The sequence below is a fragment of the Solanum dulcamara genome, chromosome 1 (genome assembly GCF_947179165.1).
Source record: "Solanum dulcamara chromosome 1, daSolDulc1.2, whole genome shotgun sequence".
Lineage (NCBI taxonomy): Eukaryota > Viridiplantae > Streptophyta > Magnoliopsida > Solanales > Solanaceae > Solanum > Solanum dulcamara.
Window position 1 is genome coordinate 1,153,038 of NC_077237.1, and position 23,156 is coordinate 1,176,193.

Sequence of the window (23,156 nt, forward strand, 5' to 3'; positions counted from 1 at the left end):
ATTTTTTAGGTGATGGTGGTCCGGGTCGAATTTTCTTGGATTCTTCCATAATAGCGTCCGTAATGACCTAGGGAATGACTCCAGTAGCCCCGGCGGCGCTTTAGTAGGGTTTAGGAGCATTTTATTGGCGACGCAATAGGAATTAGACAATTTTGCCAGTTTTTCGTGTGTGTTAGCACACGAATTTTTTAGGTGCCGGGGGTCCCGATCAAATTTTCTTGGATTCTTCCGTATTAGCGTCCGTAACGACCTAGGGAATGACTCTAGTAGCCCCGGCGACGCTTTAGAAGTGTTTAGGAGCATTTTATTAGCGACGCAACAGAAATTAGGCTATTTTGCTAGTTTTTCGTGTGTGTTAACCCACAGATATTTTAGGTGCATGGGGTCCGGGTCAAATTTTCTTGAATTCTTCCATAGTAGCGTCCGTAACGACCTAGGAAACGACTCTAGTAGCCCCGACAGAGCTTTAGAGGGGTTTAGGAGCATTTTATTGGCGACGCAATAGAAATTAGACAATTTTCCAGTTTTTCATGTGCGTTAACCCATGAATTTTTTAGGTGCCGGGGGTCCAGGTCGGATTTTCTTAGATTCTTCATTGGTAGCTTCCGTAACGACCTAGGGAACGACTCCTGTAGCTCCGATGACGCTTTAGAAGGGTTTAGGAGCATTTTATTGGCAACGAAATAGGAATTAGGCGATTTTGCCAGTTCTTAGTGTGTGTTAGCCCATTGATTTTTTAGGTGCCGGGGGTTCAAGTTGAATTTTCTTGGATTTTTCTATAGTAGCGTCCATAACGACCTAGGAAATGACTCTAGTAGCCCCGAACGTGCTTTTGAGGGGTTAAGAGTATTTTATTGGCGACGCAATAGAAATTAGGCAATTTTGCCAGTTTTTTGTGTGTGTTAGCCCACAGATTTTTTAGGTGCCGGATATTCGGGTCGAATTTTATTGGATTCTTCCATAGTAGCGTTCGTGATGACCTAGAGAACGAATGCAGTAGCTCCGGCGATGCTTTAGAGGGGTTTAGGAGCATTTTATTTGCTATGAAATAGGAATTAGGCAATTTTGCCAGTTTTTCGTGTGAGTTAGCCCACAGATTTTTTAGGTGCCGGGGGTACAGGTTGAATTTTCTTGGATTCTTCCATAGTAGCGTCCGTAACGACCTAGGGAATGACTGCAGTAGCTCCGGCGGCGCTTTAGAGGGGTTTAGGAGCATTTTATGGGCAACGAAATAGGAATTAAGCGATTTTACCAGTTCTTCGTGGTGTTAGCCCACGTATTTTTTAGGTGTCGGGGGTCCGAGTCGAATTTTCTTGAATTATTCCATAGTAGCATCCTTACGACCAGGGGAACAACTCCAGTAGCTCCGACGGCGCTTTTGAGGGGTTTAGGAGTATTTTATTGGCGATGCAATAGGAATTAAGCAATTTTGCCAATTTTTTGTGTGTGTTAGCCCACGAATTTTTTAGGTGCCGATGTTTCGGGTCGAATTTTCTTGAATTCTTCCATAGTAGCATCCGTAACGACCTAGGGAACGATTTCATTAGCCCCGGCGGTGCATTAGAGGGGTTTAGGAGTATTTTATTGGCGACGCAATAGGTATTATGCGATTTTACCAGTTTTTTGTGTGTGTCCACGGATTTTTTTGGTGCCGGGGGTTCGGTTCAAATTTTCTTGGATTCTATGATAGTAGCGTCCGTAACGACCTGGAGAACGACTCCAGTAGCCCCGGTGGCGCTTTACATGTGTTAGCCCACAGATTTTTTAGGTGTTGGGGGTTTGGATCGAATTTTCTTGGATTTTTCCATAGTATCGTACATAACGACCTAGGGAACGACTCCAGTAGCCCCGGCGTGCTTTAGAAGGGTTTAGGAATATTTTATTGGCGACGCAATAGGAATTAAGCGATTTGGCCAGTTCTTCGTATGTGTTAGCCCACAGATTTTTTAGGTGCCGGGGGTCCGGTTCAAATTTTCTTAGATTCTTCCATAGTAGCGTCCGTAACGACTTAAGAAACGACGTCAGTAGCCCCGACGGCGCTTTAGAAGGGTTTAGGAACATTTTATTGGCGATGCAATAGAAATTAGACGATTTTGCCAGTTTTTCGTGTGTGTTGGCCCACAGATTTTTTAGGTGCCGAGGGTTTGAGTCGAATTTTCTTGGATAATTCTATAGTAGCGTCCGTAATGACCTAGGGAACGACTCTAGTAGCTCCGGCGATGCTTTAGAGGGGTTTAGGAGCATTTTATTAGCGATGCAATAGAAATTAGGCGATTTTCTCAGTTTTTCGTGTGTGTTAACCCACGGATTTTTTAGGTGTCGGGGATCCGGGTCGAAATTTATTGAATTCTTCAATAGTAACGTCCATAATGACCTAGGGAATGACTCCAGTAGCTCCGGTGACGCTTTATAGGGATTTAAGAGCATTTTATTGACAACGCAATAGGAATTAAGCAATTTTGCCAGTTTTTCGTTTGTGTTAGTTAGCCCACGGATTTTTTAGGTGCCGGGTGTCCCGGTCGAATTTTCTTAGATTCTTCGATAATAGCGTCCGTATTGACCTAGGTAACGGCTCCAGTAGCCCCGGTTGTGCTTTAGAAGGGTTTGTGAGCATTTTATTGGCGAGGCAATAACGCCATCGATGAATGAGATATTTATAAATTTTTTCCCGAAACCACCTTGTTGCCTCTTAATAGATATCAAAATATTTTAAGTTGTTAATTATTATAATTTATAATATTTTTTACGATATTTTCAAATATACACAACATAATATTTTAAGTTATTATTTATTATGATTTATAATAATTTTAATGTAATTAATTAAAAAAATAAGACAAATAAATTAAAATTATGAGAATAATTAATTTTTTGAAGAGATCCATATTTGAGTTGGAAACATACAACTCAAGTAGACATGTCGTCCAAAATGTCTAAAGAACCGAGAAAGAGCCTTTAATTCAGAGAAAAAGTAGGCATATACATTTGTAAGAAAAAACTAGGAAATTATAAGTAACTTTATAACTTTTGGACGTGTTTGCCTAATGCTAATTTTAAGCCATAAAATTCTTAAAATCAGTCAAAAATGAAAAGTTAGGATTTCTATTTTTTTTTCTAAGTTCTTAAAGTCATTTTGTTTGACCATAGAAATTACTTTTATATCTTTTATATTTTAATTAAATTCCAAACTACTCTTTTTATTCTTTTAACCCTAAAATTCAAACACTTATTTTCAACATAAGCACTTTTATTTCAACATAAGCACTTTTATTCAAACACTCAACTGCTTATTTATAAAAATAACTTTCAGCACTTCAAAGTTCTAAAAACACTTCATACATAAAAATTAATTTTTTTAAGCACATGCAAACGGGCACTTAGTAGAGTTTGCCTCTCTCCCAATTTTCCACTCAATTACTAATTTTTAAATTACTCACAAAAATAAAAATACAGCTCTCACTTTCTAATATCATTCAAATACTCACAATTTTCCCCAAACCCCACGATGTGGGATTTCTCTGGGTTGTTGTTGTATTCAAATACTCATAATTTTCAGGCCAAACTTAACATTAATTGTGACCAAAAAATACTTGATAAATAATGCTTTAGTGAATAAAACCTTATAAGGTGAATTTAAATTAATTGCTCCAATACAAATATGAAATGCTTATGAAAAATTATACATAAAAGAAACATTAGTTGTAGTAACCCCCTTCTTCTTCTTCCTCACTCTAGCTCTTAAACCCTAGCATTTCTATACATCTCTACACGCCGATTCTATCTTTCTCTCTCTGCCTTCGCATCAATGGAAGATGTATGTGAAGGCAAAGATTTCTCTTTCCCAAATCAAGAACAAAAAATCCTTCAATGGTGGGAACAAGTTAAAGCATTCGAAACCCAGCTTGAAAAAACCAAAAATCAACCCGAATATATCTTCTATGATGGTCCTCCATTTGCAACCGGTTTACCTCATTACGGTCATATATTAGCTGGTACAATCAAAGATGTTGTGACCCGCTATCAATCAATGACGGGTCATCATGTGACCCGAAGGTTTGGGTGGGATTGTCATGGATTACCAGTTGAACATGAAATTGATGAGAAACTTGAGATTAAGACTAAACAACAAGTGATTGATATGGGGATTGATAAGTATAATGAGGAATGTAGGTCTATTGTGACAAGGTATGTTGGTGAATGGGAAAAAACTGTGGTGAGAATGGGGAGATGGATTGATTTTCAGAATGGGTATAAGACAATGGATTTGAAGTTTATGGAGAGTGTTTGGTGGGTTTTTGCTCAGCTGTTTCAAAAGGGTCTTGTCTATAGAGGCTTCAAGGTTTGTCCTTTTTTCTTTTTCTTTAATTTCATATATAACCCAATATGATTCTTTATGTATGCTTTTTAATTCTTTGTGCTGAAATATAATACAATAACCTTTCTAAAGAAAAAGGTTACCTAAATCAATCCATTTGTGCTGATGTTTATAGTATGCTTTTCACTTAACTAAAAAAAACAATTAGTCAAGATTTTTTGCGCTTAAATATAATACAATAATTAATCCATCAGCCAGCATGCTCAAACTCATGTGAGTTCCTCTTGCCAGATACAATAATGTAGTTGGTTTGAAAATGTGAGTTCCACTTGCCAGATACAATAGTGTAGTTGGTTTGAAAGAAACAACAGCGTAATTCAGGATGATGCTTGATCTAGTATCTTTTTTTTCCCAAAAATAAAATCTAAGAACAATCTGTTGAGTAATATATGGCTATCATCACAGCCTTTGTTCTAAATAATTGTAATACTTTAACCTTTCTCAAAATAAAAAAATAAAAAATGAGTATTTGGATTGAGGAAACCTCCTTTTTTCCGCTGTGGTCCGCACGTCCGGGCTTGTTTGTGCTACCTTGATCAATCTACCAACCATATTACCCTTACAATTAATTCTTTTTGAAAGTGTTCACACTTGTTTGTTAAGTTCCAAAGAAGTTCTTAAGGGGTGAATTAGTAAACTACCCTCTTATTTATGATTTCTTAATATGCGCGTAAAAGAGAAAGTGATCAAAGACGGAGGGAGTGCATTTTACCCCACTTAACTTAATCCCTAATTAGTAGAAGCTTTGTCCTTAGTTGGTCAAAGTTGTCTCCTTTTCTTAATTCAAGTCTTTTTGCAACCGGTTTACCTCATTATGGCCACATATTAATTGGTACAATAAAAGATATTGTGACCCGGTATAAATCAATGACGGGTCATCATGTGACCCGAAGATTTGGGTGGGATTGTCATGGGCTACCAGTTGAAAGTGAGATTGATGAGAAACTTGAGATTAAGACTAAACACCAAGTGATTGATATGGGGATTGATAAGTATAATGAGGAATGTAGGGCTATTGTGACAAGGTATGTTGGTGAATGGGAAAAAACTGTGGTGAGAATGGGGAGATGGATTGATTTTCAGAATGGGTATAAGACTATGGATTTGAAGTTTATGGAGAGTGTTTGGTGGGTTTTTGCTCCGCTGTTTCAAAAGGGTCTTGTTTATAGAGGCTTCAAGGTTTGTTGGGTTTGAAAGAAGCAGTAGTGTAGTTGGGTTTCAAAGAAATTTGACTCTTTTCTTGATTTTTGTTTTTGCAGGTTATGCCATATAGTACTGGTTTGAAGACTCCGTTATCCAATTTTGAAGCTAATTCAAATTACAAGGTCTGTAATGGAAATCATTTAGCAGCGCACAAAGTGCAATTTTTTTCTCCTTGTTCCGGTGATTGCTTATTTATGTGCTTTTATGAAATTATCTTTCTTTCATCAAGAAGTTTAAAAAGTTATTTTCCATTTTTGGGTCTGGTGCAGGAAGTAAGTGACCCTGAAATCATGGTTTCCTTCCCTATAGTAGATGAACCTGAGGGTGCATCCTTTGTTGCATGGACTACAACTCCTTGGACCCTTCCAAGTAATCTTGCTCTTTGTGTCAACGCTAATTTTGTATACGTCAAGGTTAGTCCTTTAGTAAAACTTCTGGTTTGAAATTTGAGTGAATTGTTGCTTTAATTGGATTTAGAATACTTTCAGAGTCCGAAGGGCTTGCTTTTACTTTAACCTATTATAGTACTTCAAACGTGGTTAGTATTGTTGTTATAAGGTCAAAGGTATTCAGTTTTGTTAACTTCCTGCTCTTTGATGTATTAATTGTTCATTACATTTAATCAAATTGTACATTAGATGACAGTCATTTAATTAGAGTGTGGAAGTCTCTTGATAAGATTTATTCAGTTTAAGAAAAGAAACACATATCATATTTCTTTCTTATTGGTATGGAGCAAGTGTCTAAATCTGGCAATATTTACTTTAATCTAAGCTTGTTAATGTTGATTTGGTAATATGATCAGGTTCGCAATAAATTCAACGGGAAGATCTATGTGGTGGCGGAATCTCGATTGGCCGAGCTACCAGTTGAGAAGACCAAAAAGGTCACCCCAAATGGACCTGCTGCTGACACTCAAATCCCAAATTCTAAGACAAAGCCTTCTGGTGGTAAATCGCAGAATGTCGAAACTTATGAAGTGATGGATAAATTTCCTGGGTCGTCCCTTGTGGGGAAGAAGTGAGCAATTTTCATCTTGAACTTTGTCAATTGATATGCTGCACAAAGTTTTGTTCTTGTCGTCCACAGTATCTTGAATGAAAGTTGATGGAAGTGATCTTCTCATCTTTACGTCTAATTTGAGGTTCACTTGATTTACATGTCTTCTACCTTGTATACTGATTCATATTTGACCAACTCATGCTGCGCATTGTAAATAAAAGCCATTCATTGGTAATTTGTCTTAGTTTTTTCGTTTTGTTTTGTTTTTGTTGAACATGTTTAATGAATTTACCAGCTATGACTTCAATTATTCGAACGAGCTCCTTGAAAGGTTAATCTTTGACACTTGCCAGCACATTGAATTTTGATAGATTGTTGACTCTGGATATATTTGGTCTTATCATTTGTGTAACTAGCAGGTGTGACTTCACACTTCTCTACCTCCTCGTGTAGGAAAGTCTTCTATGAGTATGATCCCAAGTTTTTTCTTTTGTTTTTTGGTTTGTAATCAGGAAATTAACCTTACCCTAAAATATGAAAAAGAAAAGAAAGATCCTAAGAGAGCAAATTGTCAAAAACAAGGGACATCAAATGGAGCATTTCTTTTACGTGAAGAATTGATATGCAAGTGTTTTGATTAAGATTGAACTCAATTGTCAAATGAAGTGGCTATCTTTCTAAAAAAATTCGTCAAATGAAGTGGCTTTAAGCATGCTAGAATGTGTGGTGCCAGGTGTGTGTCTAATATCTGATTTTAGGATCCTGTCCACCAGTTACTGTTCCTTGTTCCCATTTGCTGCCTATTTTCTTGTAATAAATGGGGAAGTTTGGAAGGTAATGAACATTATAGTGGTAACCTGTTTCTTAGAAGATGCAAAATGGCATGCTTGGCAGTGATATGCTTACCGTCCTCCACACGGAACCCCCGACTACCATCTCTCTATTTTGGTGGTTGGATGGGTTGGATGGTGATTGATTGATTGGGTGGTTAGGTGGTCTGCTAAGTATAAATTTTTGTGGGGCATGGCAGAGTTCACTTAATTGAAGCTAGAAAGTTAGAGGCAGGAAAACAGAGAAGATATCGGTAGTGGAAGGGCTTATAGGCATTGTGTGTATTATGTAGCCTAGTACATCCGAAGGTTCTCTTTAGCCTTCTTGGACCTAAGTATTGGTCTTCATATGATTTTAAGCATATATCTGAGAAAATTTTGGATATTCTCTTTTACCTGGACCTATTATCTAGACTCAGTTTTTTTTGTTGATAAGGTAAAATTTTATAGAAGTATCAGCACAACTCAGTTTGTTCTTTTGTATTTTAAGCACCAATACATGTGGTCATTTTGTTGGATGACGATAAATCCCTTCCCACAATTAAGATTTTCCCTTTTTTCTTTTGCACGAGACACTAATAATTTGATCAGTGGTGAACTTAACTTTTAGTGCCAGTACTGACTTTCAAGGTTAACTTGTAGATATGTTATCAGGAAAGCTTATATAGATATTCAATGCAGGTATGTTCCACTATTCAATTACTTCAAGGATTTTTCTGATTCAGCATTCAGAGTCGTTGCAGATGATTATGTGACTTCTGACAGTGGTACTGGGATAGTTCATTGTGCTCCAGCCTTTGGTGAGGACGATTATCGTGTTTGTATTGCAAACAACATAATCAATAAGGTTTGAGAACTTATGGAACTTCAAAGTATTCTTGCAATTAATCCTATTTGCCTGTAATAAAAAACTTGTGCCATTGTCTGTATATGTATATATCCTCTGGAACTTATATGCTTTGTTATTAGCTTTTGACCATGTAATACATTCTTACAAGTGCGAGGACCTGCATGAGTTTATCACTTTTACTTTCCGATGCAACGTCTGACTTGGGATCATCCTTTCTTCCTGGAAAAATGTACTGGAATAATGTCTCAGGGGCTTTTGAAAATGTTAGGAGCTGATTGTGCTTGTTTACTTCGGCCTTTTGATGGTCTTTCTTACCCCTTAATTTTTTTTTTTTGAAATGGGTAAATTTATATCCTTCAGCATTGAAGATATGCTGGCCACCACCAAAAATTTAAAATTACAGACTCCCTATCAGATCTATAATCTGTTCAGTATCTTCTAATACATTCCATTTGACTTTGTGAATGGAATTGTACCTTTCTTCAAAACATATGGCATTCTCTCCCTCCATACTGACCACCATATACATGAGGGAATCAATCTCTGCCATCTCTTCTGGCTCTTAGAATTATCTAAGAGTATCTTGATTTTCATGGAATCATGGTTCTCTTGCCGATGAAGTACATTGTGGATTATAGCATTTTTCTTGCTCTTTCTTTGCAAACTAAGTGGCATATATTGTAACTGCAAGACATTTACCCAAGTGTTTGACTAAATCAGCCTTTTTGTATTTGTTGTGTTTAATGATATTGTGACCTTGATCCACCCCCCCCTCCCCCCCAAAAAAACAAACAAACATCCTTTTTACCTTTTGGTATGCCTCTTGTTATACGGCCAACTTTTTTGGCCATGTTTATGAATGAAAATACGTTTACCTGATAAAAAAAATGATATGGTGACCTTGAACCCCAATGAAATTGACTTTTTTGATTTTTTTCTTTCTGTAGGGGGAGAGCCTGATTGTGGCGGTAGATGATAATGGCCGCTTTACTGATAGAATTACTGACTTCAGAGAAAAATACGTTAAGGATGCAGATAATGATATCACTCAAGCAGTGAAGGCAAGAGACTCTAATACTTTTTGTGGCAATATAATGTACATGCCTTTAATTTTTACGGAACAGGGGTGAGATTATGACAATATTTCTGAATAAAATCGGCTGAAAACGCTCATCAAAGAGAATATGGTTTACCATAAACCTTGTAGGTAGCTTGTCCTCAATCTGAGTGAGGGATTGTGTCTGTTTATGTTTTTATAAATTTATGGTCGTTTATTTAGTTATGGTCAACATCCAAGCTGCCTATACTTTTGTTGGTTCAGGATAAAGGAAGGCTTGTCAAATCTGGAAAGTTTATGCATTCTTACCCTTTTTGCTGGAGATCTGACACACCTCTGATTTACAGAGCAGTTCCTAGCTGGTAACATACTTCAGATCATTCCATGCATCACCCACTGTTTCTAGCCTTTATTTTTATGTTGTGTTATGCTACCGTATTTATCTAGTCCTCTGAGATTATGGCTTTTTGGAATGAGATCAGCTTGTTTTGTATTGTCTCCCTATGCACATAGCTTTTCTCCATTTTCTCTTTTGATACTGTCACTTTGAATTACATGATATTGAGTGTATCATTGCGGATGTTTCTTTATTTTTTATTTTTTGGTTTCCTACCGGTGTTTGGTACCCGTATTGGTGCCCGACGGAAGTCCCGCATGGGGTTAGAGCAATCCCTAACAAAGGTGACTCCATACCCAACAGGGCTCGGACCCGAGACCACTGTTTGGCCCCTAGTTTTTTTTAACCATATGTATGGAAAAGAATGACTTTGAAGGATCATCAATGGTTCAAGCATCTAAATCATGCTTTCCCGCATCTATATATTGTTAAGCTTTATTGTCAGTTTTGTGTATTTATGAATGCTTTTTAATGGCATCTTTCCTCTTTTGTGCATTGCTGGCTTGCTTTTTCATGATTTACTGGGTTGCCTTTTTAGTTTCATGGCAATTGAAAATTCATGAATTTTATTAGCACCTGATATCGCATATTTTACTTTGACAAGTCGTTTTCTTATAATGTTTATTTTCTCTTTTTAATGACCATTAATGTTTATATGCTATCATACATCCATTGATCTCTGTATTACTTTTTTTTTCCGGGATGGTATTGTTTGTGATATGGCCAGGTTTATTATGGTGGAAAAGATTAAGGATCAATTGCTAGAGAACAATAAGCAAACCTACTGGGTTCCTGATTTTGTGAAGGTTAGTTACTATTTCCTGTCCGTGGTTATCTTTTTTGTTGTCATAATTGAAAAATTATTGTGTTCTCAGTAATTTATACTTATTTGATTTACTGATTTGTTTTGTTACACTGGTTTGTGTTAGTTCCACTCCATGTATTGTCAGGCATTATTAATTGTTACTCCATGCACATGCTAGCTGCTGCCCCCAAAAAAACCTTTTAATTTACTCCATATTGGTCTCCTTGTTTTTACTTTGTTTTAGGTGTTAGTGGAGTTTACTACAAAATACTTACTGTTTAAAGCTCCTCATGGAACACTCTTCATATGAAGTTTGACCTTTAGGGATATACACATGTTTCGTAATGTAATGATATATCATATATCAGAAAAATCAATGTTACAAAAGAGGAGTTGGGGCTTGCTTTGGGCCTTGCCGCAGTAGTGTGGGGCAGATCGGGCTAGTGTCCTAATAGGAATTCCCCATGCATGCTTTACTTGGATTGTTTGCCATGTACATCCTGGAAAGTTTTTGTTCCCGCATCTTGAATTTGGTGACGTGTTTATTGGTTTTTTTGTTATATATGCCATTCTGCCTAGCTATTTTTGTTTTTCTTGAGTCAAGGGTCTATTGTAAACACCCTCTCTACCTTCCAAGGTAGGGGTAAAGTCTGCGTACACTCTACCCTCTCCAAACCCCATTTGTGGGCAACAATGGGTATGTTGTTGCTGCTGCCTAGATATTTAAATTAGTTTTTTAGCCTTTTCTTTTGAATTTTATTCAAATTTTAATGTATTTGAGATTGTAGAATGTTTATGACTTGAAATATTACTCCCTCCTGTCCGTTTTAGTTGTTACGCTTGCTAAAATAAATGATCCAAAATAGACGCTATTTTAGAAAATTAAGATATAATGAATTAATAGTTTCCACCTTTACCTTTACTAAATAAGTGTGGTGAGAGATTAATATGGTGAAAAAAGAGTAGTATTAAATTGAGATCAATTAATAAATAAGGTTAATTTAGTCAAATTACCCTTTTAGTTAATGCTTTCTTAAGGGGCTTGCAAAAGGAAAACACGACAAGTAAAATGGACCGGAGGGAGTAAAGTTTTGTTGGGCTTATGCTCCGTGGCACTATTGGCAAAGCATTTCCCACACCTCCGCCTTTTAAATACAGAGTAAACTAATTTTCTAAACGCTACATTCCGTAGTCCTACATGATGGAGTATTACACTGCCGAGCCTGTTATTTGTCAGTAATATTCTACTTTAGTGGAGATATTAGCTGTCATCCACTTTTGTTGAAGCATAGTTGCTTTTCCAGGTTCGAGTTCTGTGAGACTCTGAATTAGGTTTCATGTACTTTTATTGAAGCTTTGCAGAATATGAATACCAACTAACTGCCTTCCGTTTTATCAGTATATCATGATTGTTGGAATTTATAAATTGTCTTTACAGAACTCAATAGTTCATCCGGATCTTCAGTTTATTTTGTGTTCTTTTATTACAGGAAAAACGCTTCCACAATTGGTTAGAAAATGCAAGAGACTGGGCTGTTAGCCGAAGTAGGTTCTGGGGTACTCCTCTTCCTGTGTGGGCTAGTGAGGATGGTGAGGAGATAGTTGTAATGGATTCCATTGACAAACTGGAAAAGCTCTCTGGTGCTAAGGTTTTGCCTTTGTTCCGACATTGTATTACCTGTTTTACTTTCAGCATTCTATGTTGATGACTGTCTTATAATTCTCTCTCTTTTTTTTTATGAACTAGCCTCTTAATGAAATTTGCCTCCTTCAATTTCTAGGGAAATTAAAAAGAAATTACTGCTTAATTCATATTTTATCATCTTTCTCCGAGGATTCATTCTCTGATGTTGATATTTTTCACAAGCTCTTGCATGTGACTGAGTTTTATTATAAGTTGAATTTTTCTTTTAAGTTTCCATTTTTCGTTATTTAGAATACATCTGCATAAATTTTACATTGGTGTTTCAAGCTTCATTATTCATAAATAATTTCATTTTACTGGTTTTCTGCATGTTTCATTAGTCATTATGGTGCATCGGACAGCTAAGAAAGAGGTCTATGTATATCATATGGAAACAAGAGATGAGACCATCCTTCCTAAAGAATAGAGTATCCAATGCAAAAACAAACTAGAAACCTCGTTCTTTATAAATGTTTAGTTTATATATGCCTAGACCTCATAAAGTACCCATGTTGTAGAAGACTGCTATTTGCGTTCAAACTTAAAATGCTATAAAACAGCCTTGAAAAGCTTTAAGAGCTGGTAGAAATCGTATCCTACAATGTAGAAACTTCCATTTTTATACATGTTTATGTTTTTGGTTAGTTTTCTGAGCATCATTATCCTCTCCAGTAATCCTCTGGCTGAGTTCCTTGCATTCTTAAGTTTGTTGTTTTTTTGAAGAGAAGTCTGAAGTTCTATTTATATCAGGACAATTAACTTCAATGGCTTTCCTCTTGCTCAATTTTCAGGTGACGGACTTGCATCGTCACTACATTGATCACATTACCATCCCATCCAGCCGGGGGCCTGAATTTGGCGTTCTTCGACGTGTGGAGGATGTAAGGCCAGTTAATCTGTCATTTAATTGTAGGCTGCCACAGCTTTGATATTACATTGATCAAACAAAAGTATATCTGGCAGATGTTTTTTCATGTTATTTGCTTTATTTTAAAGAGACTGAATCAATTTTCGAATTAATGTTTCTTTTTGCTTTTGGATTAAATAAAGGATTTCACATATTTGCCTATCTAGTTAGGAAGAAAAAATTGACTTAGGAAAACATTTTAATAGTCTGTTTGAGTTTACCTTATAAAAAAGAGTCCATATAAATTTATTGTAAGAAATTTGATGCTGATTTTGTCTGCTGAAATGTTGATTCTCATGTTAAACCTCTGGAATATTTGATATTCACTTGGATAAGATCATAAATGTTGATTCAGGGCTGTATATGAGAAAAATGAGAAACTGATCTCTATTTTAATGAAGTGTGTGTTATTTCCTTTTGCTGCCGGCATTGTCTACATTCTTACAGTGTTATTTATTTATTTATTCTTTGAGAAGTTTTAAGATGTCAGGAGAGCAATAATGCATACGTACTTGAAACAAATGAGTTTCTGCTGCCTCGGACTGCCGCTTCCAAGATTTTCATTTTTTTTTTTGGTTTTTTGTCTGCCTGCCTGTTGAGGGCTGATACATACATTGTTCCAGTTATGTAAACTCAAATTCTTTTCTTAGGAACTAAAACATTAATACATTAAAATGTTTTGCAAGATGAAATTCAATAGTATTAGCTCTGAAGTTACCTATATAGCTGAAGCGCTTGTTAAGCACTCCACCCCTAATGGTTCAACGAAGTCTCCCCCTTGAACTTTTATAATGAGCTTGTACCTTACAATCTTGTCTTTCAATTTTGTGTTCTGCTTTTTGACAAAACTATTTGTCGTACTTCTCCAGGTATTTGATTGCTGGTTTGAGAGTGGGTCAATGCCTTATGCTTATATCCACTATCCTTTTGAGAATGTTGAGCTCTTTGAGAACAATTTCCCTGGTCATTTTGTGGCAGAAGGTCTTGATCAAACTCGTGGATGGTATGTTCTGAATATGTTCTCTGTATTCTGATTATGTTCTGTGAGCTTAGTTCTTTTCATGTATTCCAAGTCAGAGAAGATCCAAAATTCAAATAGTGGATTCTATAAGGTTCTTATGCATTGCAGGTTCTACACCCTTATGGTCCTCTCTACCGCCCTTTTTGGGAAACCTGCTTTTAGAAACCTCATTTGCAATGGTCTTGTCCTGGCTGAGGATGGGAAGAAGATGAGTAAACGATTAAAGAACTATCCTCAACCCTCAGAAGTTATCAATGATTATGGAGCTGTAAGTTGTGACAATCATGAGCTTCTTCATTTACTCAGTTGTTATATGAGGTGCTCCACTCTTCTGATTGATGGGTTATTGGTGAAAGACTATAACTACTTATGTTTGTTGTGCAGGATGCATTGCGTTTATACCTGATAAACTCTCCCGTTGTCCGTGCTGAACCTCTGCGCTTTAAGAAAGAGGGTGTTTTTGCTGTGGTAAGTGTATCCTTAACCTATGCTGGCATTCCATCTCTATGATTTCAATCAGTTATTTTAGTAACTATTAGAAAACTTTTGGTTTTCTCCTAATTTGGAAGATGATTATAATGCAGGTGAAAGATGTTTTCTTGCCATGGTACAATGCATATAGGTTTCTTGTTCAGAATGCAAAAAGACTTGAGATTGATGGGTTTGGACCATTCATTCCTACTGATCAGAAAACTTTGCAGAGTTCTTCGAATGTCCTAGACCAATGGATCAATTCTGCAACTCAGAGCTTAGTGCATTTCGTCCGGCAGGAAATGGATGCTTATAGATTGTACACGGTTAGTTTTCCAATCTTGTCGGATACCAAATATAGTTTCATGTGCTCAACTATTTACAGGGAGCTTACGAACTTCTATAATTGTCTTCAAAACCGGATTCCTACAAATGTTTGTGTTGAGTCCTAATTTTGATGTCTGGACAAGAATGCCCATATGTTGCTTAGAAACTTCTCAGATTTTTCTATGGTTAAAGCTGGAAACTCGGCAAATAGGCACACATGGTCTCTTTGTTGAAGTTTGTGGTTACAAGAGATGTGTGATCTGCAAGTTCACGTCTATGGTTAAAGATGGAAAAGCAGATTGAAACACATGGTCTCTTTGCCAAAGTGTGTGGCTATAGGAAATTTATAATTTGCAAGTAGCATCCATGTTAATGTTTTGTCTATCTATCCTTTTTGCAGGTGGTTCCGTATCTCCTAAAATTCCTTGATAATTTAACTAATATCTATGTGCGGTTCAATCGGAAGAGACTAAAAGGCCGTACTGGTGAGGGAGACTGCAGAACTGCTCTTTCAACTCTTTACTATGTGAGTGCCATCTCTTACTGTTATAATAGATCTTGAAGTCAAGTGTTGTTAGCATACTGTGTTTGTGTGGTTTTGGGATCTGTGCCTGATGCTGGTCAAAGATTCAACTCTTGCTATTCCTTGTTTAGTTTCTTATTGCGACAGATAGGTGTAGCACGACATAGTCGTATGGAAGAATATGTGATTAATGAGATTCATATGTTATGGTACTTCATGCAGTTCATATGAATAATAGAAGCCAAAGCTTGAAGCCCACCCCAAGTTGTACGAAGTAGCTTATTTCTTTTGTTGTGCCTACTTTAGTAATTTCATCCCGCTATGAGTTGGAGTTCTTCTGCCAGTGGCTTTCTAACACAGTAGGTCCTTTATTTGATAGGTGCTTCTGACTGCTTGTAAAGCTATGGCACCATTAACTCCTTTTTTCACTGAGGTTCTTTACCAAAATTTGCGGAAAGTTTCCAAAGGATCAGAGGAGAGCATTCACTATTGTAGCTATCCTATAGTGGAAGGGCAGGTACATATGATTTCCTATCTTACCTTTTCTTGTCGTTCTTCAAATACGAGGTGCTGAATTTTGCATTCTTCTCTGCCTCAAGTTTGTTTCATGCATGTTTAATATCATTTCAGAGGTGGGAGCGTATTGAGCAGAGTGTTAATAGGATGATGACACTTATTGACCTTGCACGAAATATTCGTGAGCGTCACAACAAACCTCTTAAAACTCCTCTCAGGTTTAGCCTCTGCACTTTTCTCTAACCCGACCACTGCAGAACAGAAGGCAAAAGTTCATGTTTGTTTGTTGGTCTTCTTTCAGGGAAATGGTGGTTGTACATCCAGATGCAGAATTCCTTGACGATATTGCGGGCAAACTAAGAGAGGTCTGTTAGAGTGTTGGCTTTTTACAGGCATTCCATTCTGATGCCTTTAAACTGTTATTAACCTATTATTCTATTATATATTCTTTGTTTTGTCTCTATATAGTCCTTATAAAAAAATACAATCTTATAATCCTTTAAATTGTTTCATTAATCTAATTTAGTTAACTAATACATCAATGTGATAAAGTCGGAGCACACTTGAGGTTTTTTGGTTTGTTATGCAAAAGCAGTTCCATATTGTTTTTTCTTGTCTTCGTGTTTCCGTGCAGAAAGGCTATGGTTCTTTTGTTTATTTATTTATGACATGGAACCACCAGTATCATTTTTATTTTAGTTAAAATTCAGAATTAGCATGAAACAAATCTTGGATAGTTAGGAATTCTTAAACAACCTTCCCCATAAGAGGAAGGATATGGAGTTCAGAGGTGCAGGTAAGGTAGGTTGGATGAATGGAGAAGAGGGAAGAGTTTGAGGGTTGGAGGATGGATGGGGTAGAGCAGTGTGTTACCCATCCTACTAAACATACACGTGAGGGTGGGGAAGACGATGTTTTTGGTGCGTGGATTTCATGTGGGGGTGTAACTGTGTTGTTAAAGGAACTTATTGAATTAAAAGTTACCATTAAGCCCTAAAAGTAGGTGCAGCATAGTGGAATGTCTCTTCTCGCTTAGGTAGTAGCTTTGTGGGGTAGAGAGGTTGTTTCTTAGGAAGTACTAGAATCATTTCTCAAGACAATCATCCCTCCTATTATCTTTTATTTTGTTTCTGGAAAACCAAAAAAACATGTTTCTTTTCTTTGGAAATGCCTGAATACATTTTTCAATTTTCCGATTTTGGAAAAAGGTGTAGGGCTTTTGTAATATACTTTAGCAATCACCACTTCTCTCAAATGACAATAATTTGGATTGCTATGCCTCAATGTCAAGCTGGTCGGAACTGATTTATCAATCCTCTATATCTATTCTGCTCTATATGAGCTTATATGCCTGACCTGTTTGTTGAAGCTTCAAGTACTTATGCTGGAATCATTTTCCTTCCCGATTGATGATTTTCTGTCGTTGGGTTGATTTATCCCCCTTTAGTACCAAATAGCATCTCAAGAAAAGTATTTCTACATTTGCACTTTGCAGTAACTTAGTTGTATTTACCAAAGGGCTTTTCTCTGGTTTGGATTTGGTACCTAATGTAGTAAGTTTATCTGATTAAATTAGGTTCCTTATTAATCAACACTTAGAATGAGGATGTATAGTTGATAATCCTAATGAAATGACTTAGAATGATGATGTATAGTTATGATAATTGTAACCAAATAGGTAAAGGCTATTTTTTTTCTTAGGATAATGATGTTCATTTTAGTTTTTGTCCCTTTTACCTTTTCTTTTCTGTAGTATGTCATCTTATTTAATTTTTGGTGGTTGGTTGTTCTTGTGATTGCAGTATGTGCTCGAGGAGCTAAACATTAAATCTTTGGTCCCATGCAATGACACATTAAAGTATGCTTCTTTGCGTGCAGAGCCAGATTTCAGGTGATCTAGATGTCATTTGCCAAGTTTGTCTTCATTTGTTGTTCTCTGAATTAACCTTGTTAACTGTTCCCCTTGCCTCAGTGTGTTGGGAAAAAGGTTGGGGAAGTCGATGGGTGTTGTTGCCAAGGAAGTTAAGGCCATGTCAACAGCAGATATTATTGCTTTTGAGAAAGCAGGAGAACTTATTATTGCTTCACACACTTTGAAGCTTAGTGATATCAAGGTGAATATGATGTTTATTTGCATCTTTTAATTCCTCATATTTGTCGGTCGGAACATAAAGAGTTAAGCAGTTCTGTTATGGGTTCTCTTTTGTTGGCTATATTGAGCCCTGGGTACAAAGAGTATAATAGGTCAGTTTCCTGTCAGGTCTGGAAATTAAGAATAAAGTGGCAGCTGAAGAAGCAAAAGTTCCTTCAAATTTATGCTGGCCCTATTTAGTAATTGCAAGTTGCGGCCCAAAAGTGCTGCCCGTTTGTGAATATCTGTCTTGTTTTGGCTTGAAGAGGACTACATAAGTTTCTGGAAAAGATAATTGATGGGGAAGGGTGTGTAGAGAATCCTCTTGTTATTGTAGTTAAGTCAAACCTCTTGAAGTAGGAATCTGTTTCTTGTCTTAATTGGATTATACTTTGGCAGAAGAAATGGAATTTGGTTGCTACAACAGACGAGTACAATATTAACTTTGAAGCAGGAGTTTAAGTTTTGAAAAAAATAGATTTTATTTTGCTCATCTTAATATTCAAAATTCTTGGGAATGGTTTTGTTGCTTATTTTGCACCTCTTGCACTGCATCAAAATGCTTGAGGTATTATAGCATAACTCAAACTTTTAATATACTTGTAGATTGTTAGGGGTTTCAAACGTCCTGATAATCGGAAAGAGGATGAAATGGATGCGGCAGGGGATGGTGAGCATCTCCTCCTTCACAAATTTAAATATTTACGTTTCATCTGATTTCTTATAGTTTTGTTTCATTCTTTGCACTTACAGGTGATGTTTTAGTGATACTGGATTTGCGTACTGATGATTCACTCTTTGAGGCTGGAGTTGCTCGGGAGGTATTCTCGGAAATTATTCTGAATGCGATTAATTGCAGATATAGTCGAGCTTTTACTTGTATTTTGATTGGTTACTGTTGTGTTGGGAGATTCCTGATGAATGTCTTTTTTGCGGAACTCTGGTTGCAGGTTGTGAATAGGATCCAGAAACTGAGAAAGAAAGCCGCGCTTGAACCCACTGACATGGTAGAGGTCTTCTTCAAGTCTTTGGATATTGATGAAAAAGTCTCTAAGCAGATTTTGGAGTCTCAGGTACATTTTGTCCACAGTATTACTTGATGGCTTCTATTTTATTAGGCACCTGGCTTTGTGAAATCTGCCCTTGTAGATAGAGGAGGAAATCTAGAGAATTGCCGGATCCTCCAAGTCTTTGGCTGTGATACTTCCCCATGCATACTTTGGGGGGGGGGGGTGGCAACTGGAAAGTAAACCCTCCATGTCCTAAGATGACCATTCCTTTTGTTATGTGCGGGATAAAAGTGGGTTGTTTGTGGGGGCGGGGATCAACTAAAGCAATGGAAACAAACTAACTTGGTTAAACGAGGAGCAATGGGAAAGATTAGTGGATAGGGAACTAAAGGAATATAATAGAGAATAAGTTGGCTTGAGAAAAAGGAAGAAGATAGGCTGCTGACATTTTTTTTCTTTTCTTTTTTTCCAAGTATGCTCCCCGCTCCCCAGACACAGACTACGTACAGGGTAGTACTCTTGGAAAGGGGGGTTTGCAGGAGGAGTTTGACATGGATTGAGCATGGAGGAGGATGGTGGGAAAAAGAGAACTTCTGAATGTAAAAGGTTGGAGGAATGGAAGTTGGTTGAAAGTGGGTTGCTGTTTGATGCAGGATGAGAACAAAGATGAGCCGTTCATTTTTTTATTTTGTTTTTGGTGGGGAGAAATTAATGAAGAGACTGAAAACTTAATATCTTATGCTCGAGCTATATAGTTCTTTTAGAACTGTGCTAATGTCTTTGTGAGGTTGAAATGGTTATTCTCCAGAGAGCGGAGTTCAAGGGGGATGACAATCATTAATCTTGGAGCCCGAAGGGGCTTTTATCACTTCTGCCAAAATAAGATAAAATCATGGAACTCGATGTTCTTGAGGAAACAGTTTCTGTTGATTTTGAATCTGATTATGGAATCTTGGGGTTTCTATCTTAATACATATTTCCATTTTATTTTTATTTATTTTTTCATACTAATTTCTTATCTACTTCTTTTTTGTAGCTTAGTGCACCTTTACTCTTTAAAGGCTAGTGCATGCTTGCTTCTATTGCCAAAACCCAACTTGCTTGTGTCTCTTTGTTTGTCCACCCGTTTTAATAAATAATTTGGCATTACAGGAATCATATATTAAAGACGCCATTGGTTCTCCTTTGCTTCCTGCTGAACTGATCCCATCTTATGCAGTAAGTTCTGAAGCCTCTTCCTTGTTGTGTTAGTAGGTCTTAGCGAGTTGTCTGAGTGTTAATATTCAGAGCTAGTTGCTCACTTGAATTCATCTCTTATGATTTGAATGGGAAACTGTCGATTATAAAATATTTCTGTAGTTTCTTGTACACTGGTTAACAAGTTTTGTAAGTTGCAGATAACTATTGATGAAGAGAGTTTCCATGGAATCTCAAACTTGTCCTTTGTGATCACCTTAGCAAGACCAAGTCTAGTTTTTAATTCAGATGAAATCGCAGCTTTATACGGAGGTAGAATTTGAGATTCTTGTTTCAGAAATTTCAGTCATTCCTAGATTGTTTTCTGCTTCTAAACCATCTTCATCTTGCAGGAAACACACAGTATTCTCAAGGGTTACAAACTTACCTCCTGACAAGGGATCATCATAACTTGAAATTGGAGTTTCAACAAGGAAAGGGCAAGGTTTGTACAACAAAACCTTCATAATGCTGGGTTCTATGACCATCTCATCTAAAAGTTTAGACAGTCACAAAATTTGACTTGGCTATTAAATCACTCTTAAGTACTCCTTTTGTTTCAATTTGTTTGTCTTACTTTGCATTTTAGCCCATTTAAAAAAGAGTGCCTATTCCCCCCTTTTGACAACTCTTTAATTCTAATTTTTCACGTGACATGTTTAAGACTATAAGATTAAGGGGGGCATTTTGGTACATTCTACATCTCTAGTTTAAGACCACAAATAAATTGTAGCTACTCTTCATGTATGGTCCTAAATTTTCTTGGTTATTTGGGTGGCCGTGAAAATGTGAACTCAGAACACCTTGCCTGCGTCAATACTACGTTGAATTGTGAAACTTTTAAGATGAGATGGTCACATAATTCAACAAATAGTCTTCTAGAGTGTTCTTGCATTTTACGTAGTTAATGATATGATTCTTGACACACTCCTTATTGTTTGACCTTGCAGATAAATGTCAAGTGCATTGAGAACCAGCCGCCAGTTGAGGTGGTTCTAGGAAAACATGTCTTCTTGAGTGTTGGAGATAATTTCTTGAACGGTAAATCACAGTGACAGACCAAATACTCCGCCAATATAATTTTTCGTCAAAAAGAGATAGCTACATTTCGCGCAAATTATTACAAATTGTTGCGTATTTGCGCCTATCCAACACATTTTTATTGCAACAACAGGTCAATATTGTAATTGTCATTTGTGCATTTTTTTTCCGCCAGGGAGTAATGTATACGTGAATAACAATTTTGATTAAAAGAGTGTCCTCTGGTTGGTGTTATTAATTAGTCATATTTATAAGCTTTTCATATGATAGTTTGATCGGAAAATATTATATGTAATTACATCATTTTATCATGGCTGTCACAGATTATATTTATCTTATACCAAATTGCACAAATAAAATAGGGAAAGTGCGTAATGTTTCTTGAAAAAATATGTAATATGGGAAAGGTCGAAATTTGCACAAGTATTATTTGAAATTGTTCAATTTTGTTATGGGTTAATATTTGATAAATTTATATTTATGCGTTAGTTCATAAATTTTTGGAAATATGATTGGTCCAATTTTTTTGAACCCAAATATTGTTGGATAATTTGTAATAACCCAAATATTGTTGGATAATTTGTAAGGACCTAGTGAACGACATAGTTTTGATAGGATCAAAGTCACTTTTTTTAGTGTTTAAGGATCACGAAACAACTGAAGATTTTTTTCAGTTTTTTGTGTGCTAGTTCATGGATTTTTGAAAAATTGATGACATAATTTTTTTTTACCACAAACTTTTTGGGATCATCCGTAATGACCTAGTGAATGATATTCATAGTTTTTACATGATCCACAATATTTTTTTTAGCATTTATTAGTCACAAAATGGGAATTTAGAATTTTTTTAGTTTTTCGTGTGCATTAGTCCATGAATTATTGAAAATATGACTACTCGGATTTTTCCGACCCAATTTTTTTGGGGACTATCTGCAATCAACTAGTGAATGATATACATAGATCTATAGGATTCACGTCACCTTTTTAGCATTCAGGGGTTAAAAAATAAAATTCAGGAGTTTTTTTTGTGTTAGTCAATAATTTTTTGAAAATATGACTAATCATTTTTTTTGGGACTATCCGCAATGACCCAATGAACGAAATTCATAGCTTCTATATAATTCACGCTATTTTTTTTTTGACGTTTAGGGGTTACAAACATGAATTCGGGATTTTCTTAGTTTTTCGTATGTATTAGTCCATAAAATTTTGAAAATACGACTAATCGAATTTTTCTAACCTCAATTTTTATAGGACTATCCACTACCCAATGACCGATAGTCATAGCCTCTACAGGATTCATGACACATTTTTTTAGAGTTTTAGGATCACAAAACCAGAAATGAAGATTTTCAGAGTTTTTCGTCTAGTGCATGGATTTTTAAGAATATGATTGACAGATTTTTTTGATCTCAAATTTTTAAGACCATCCATAATAATCTAGTGAATGATAACCATAACATCTATAGAATCCACACTATTTTTTTTTAGTATTTAGGGGTTACAAAATGAAAATTCAAGATTTTCTCAGTTTTTCATATATTAATATTAGTTCATGAATTTTTAAAAATATGACTGAGCGAATTTTTTCATTTGTATTATTATACTATGAATGTTTAAGAATATGACTAATCCGACCCTAAATTTTTTTGAGACCATCCGTAATAATCTAGTGAATGACTAGTTTAGATAATCATGCATCTGGGTTATAAAATAATCTACAACATATTATAGCTATAGACAATTCATAAAAACACCAAACTAAAGAAT

General features: G+C 36.2%; 1 protein-coding gene across 2 annotated transcripts; it reads left to right on the forward strand.

Moving 5' to 3' along the window:
- The first annotated feature begins 3,657 nt into the window (after positions 1-3,657).
- LOC129896125 (isoleucine--tRNA ligase, cytoplasmic) lies at positions 3,658-21,697 on the forward strand. 2 transcript variants are annotated; one of them, XM_055971958.1, is made up of 27 exons: positions 3,658-4,339; positions 5,635-5,700; positions 5,848-5,991; positions 6,384-6,598; positions 8,092-8,257; positions 9,208-9,321; positions 9,582-9,679; positions 10,442-10,520; positions 12,010-12,168; positions 12,995-13,084; positions 13,980-14,113; positions 14,240-14,399; positions 14,516-14,599; positions 14,716-14,928; positions 15,330-15,455; positions 15,832-15,969; positions 16,083-16,186; positions 16,270-16,333; positions 17,771-17,859; positions 17,941-18,082; positions 18,706-18,769; positions 18,853-18,920; positions 19,050-19,172; positions 20,262-20,327; positions 20,507-20,618; positions 20,699-20,790; positions 21,296-21,697. In XM_055971958.1, the coding sequence occupies exons 1-27, from the start codon at positions 3,806-3,808 to the stop codon at positions 21,398-21,400; spliced, it is 3,549 nt and encodes a 1,182-aa protein (XP_055827933.1). In that variant the 5' UTR covers positions 3,658-3,805; the 3' UTR covers positions 21,401-21,697. The 2 variants fall into 2 exon arrangements, with proteins under 2 accessions (XP_055827933.1, XP_055827941.1); XM_055971966.1 differs by lacking the exon at positions 3,658-4,339 and adding an exon at positions 5,339-5,554.
- Positions 21,698-23,156: the final 1,459 nt, after the last annotated feature.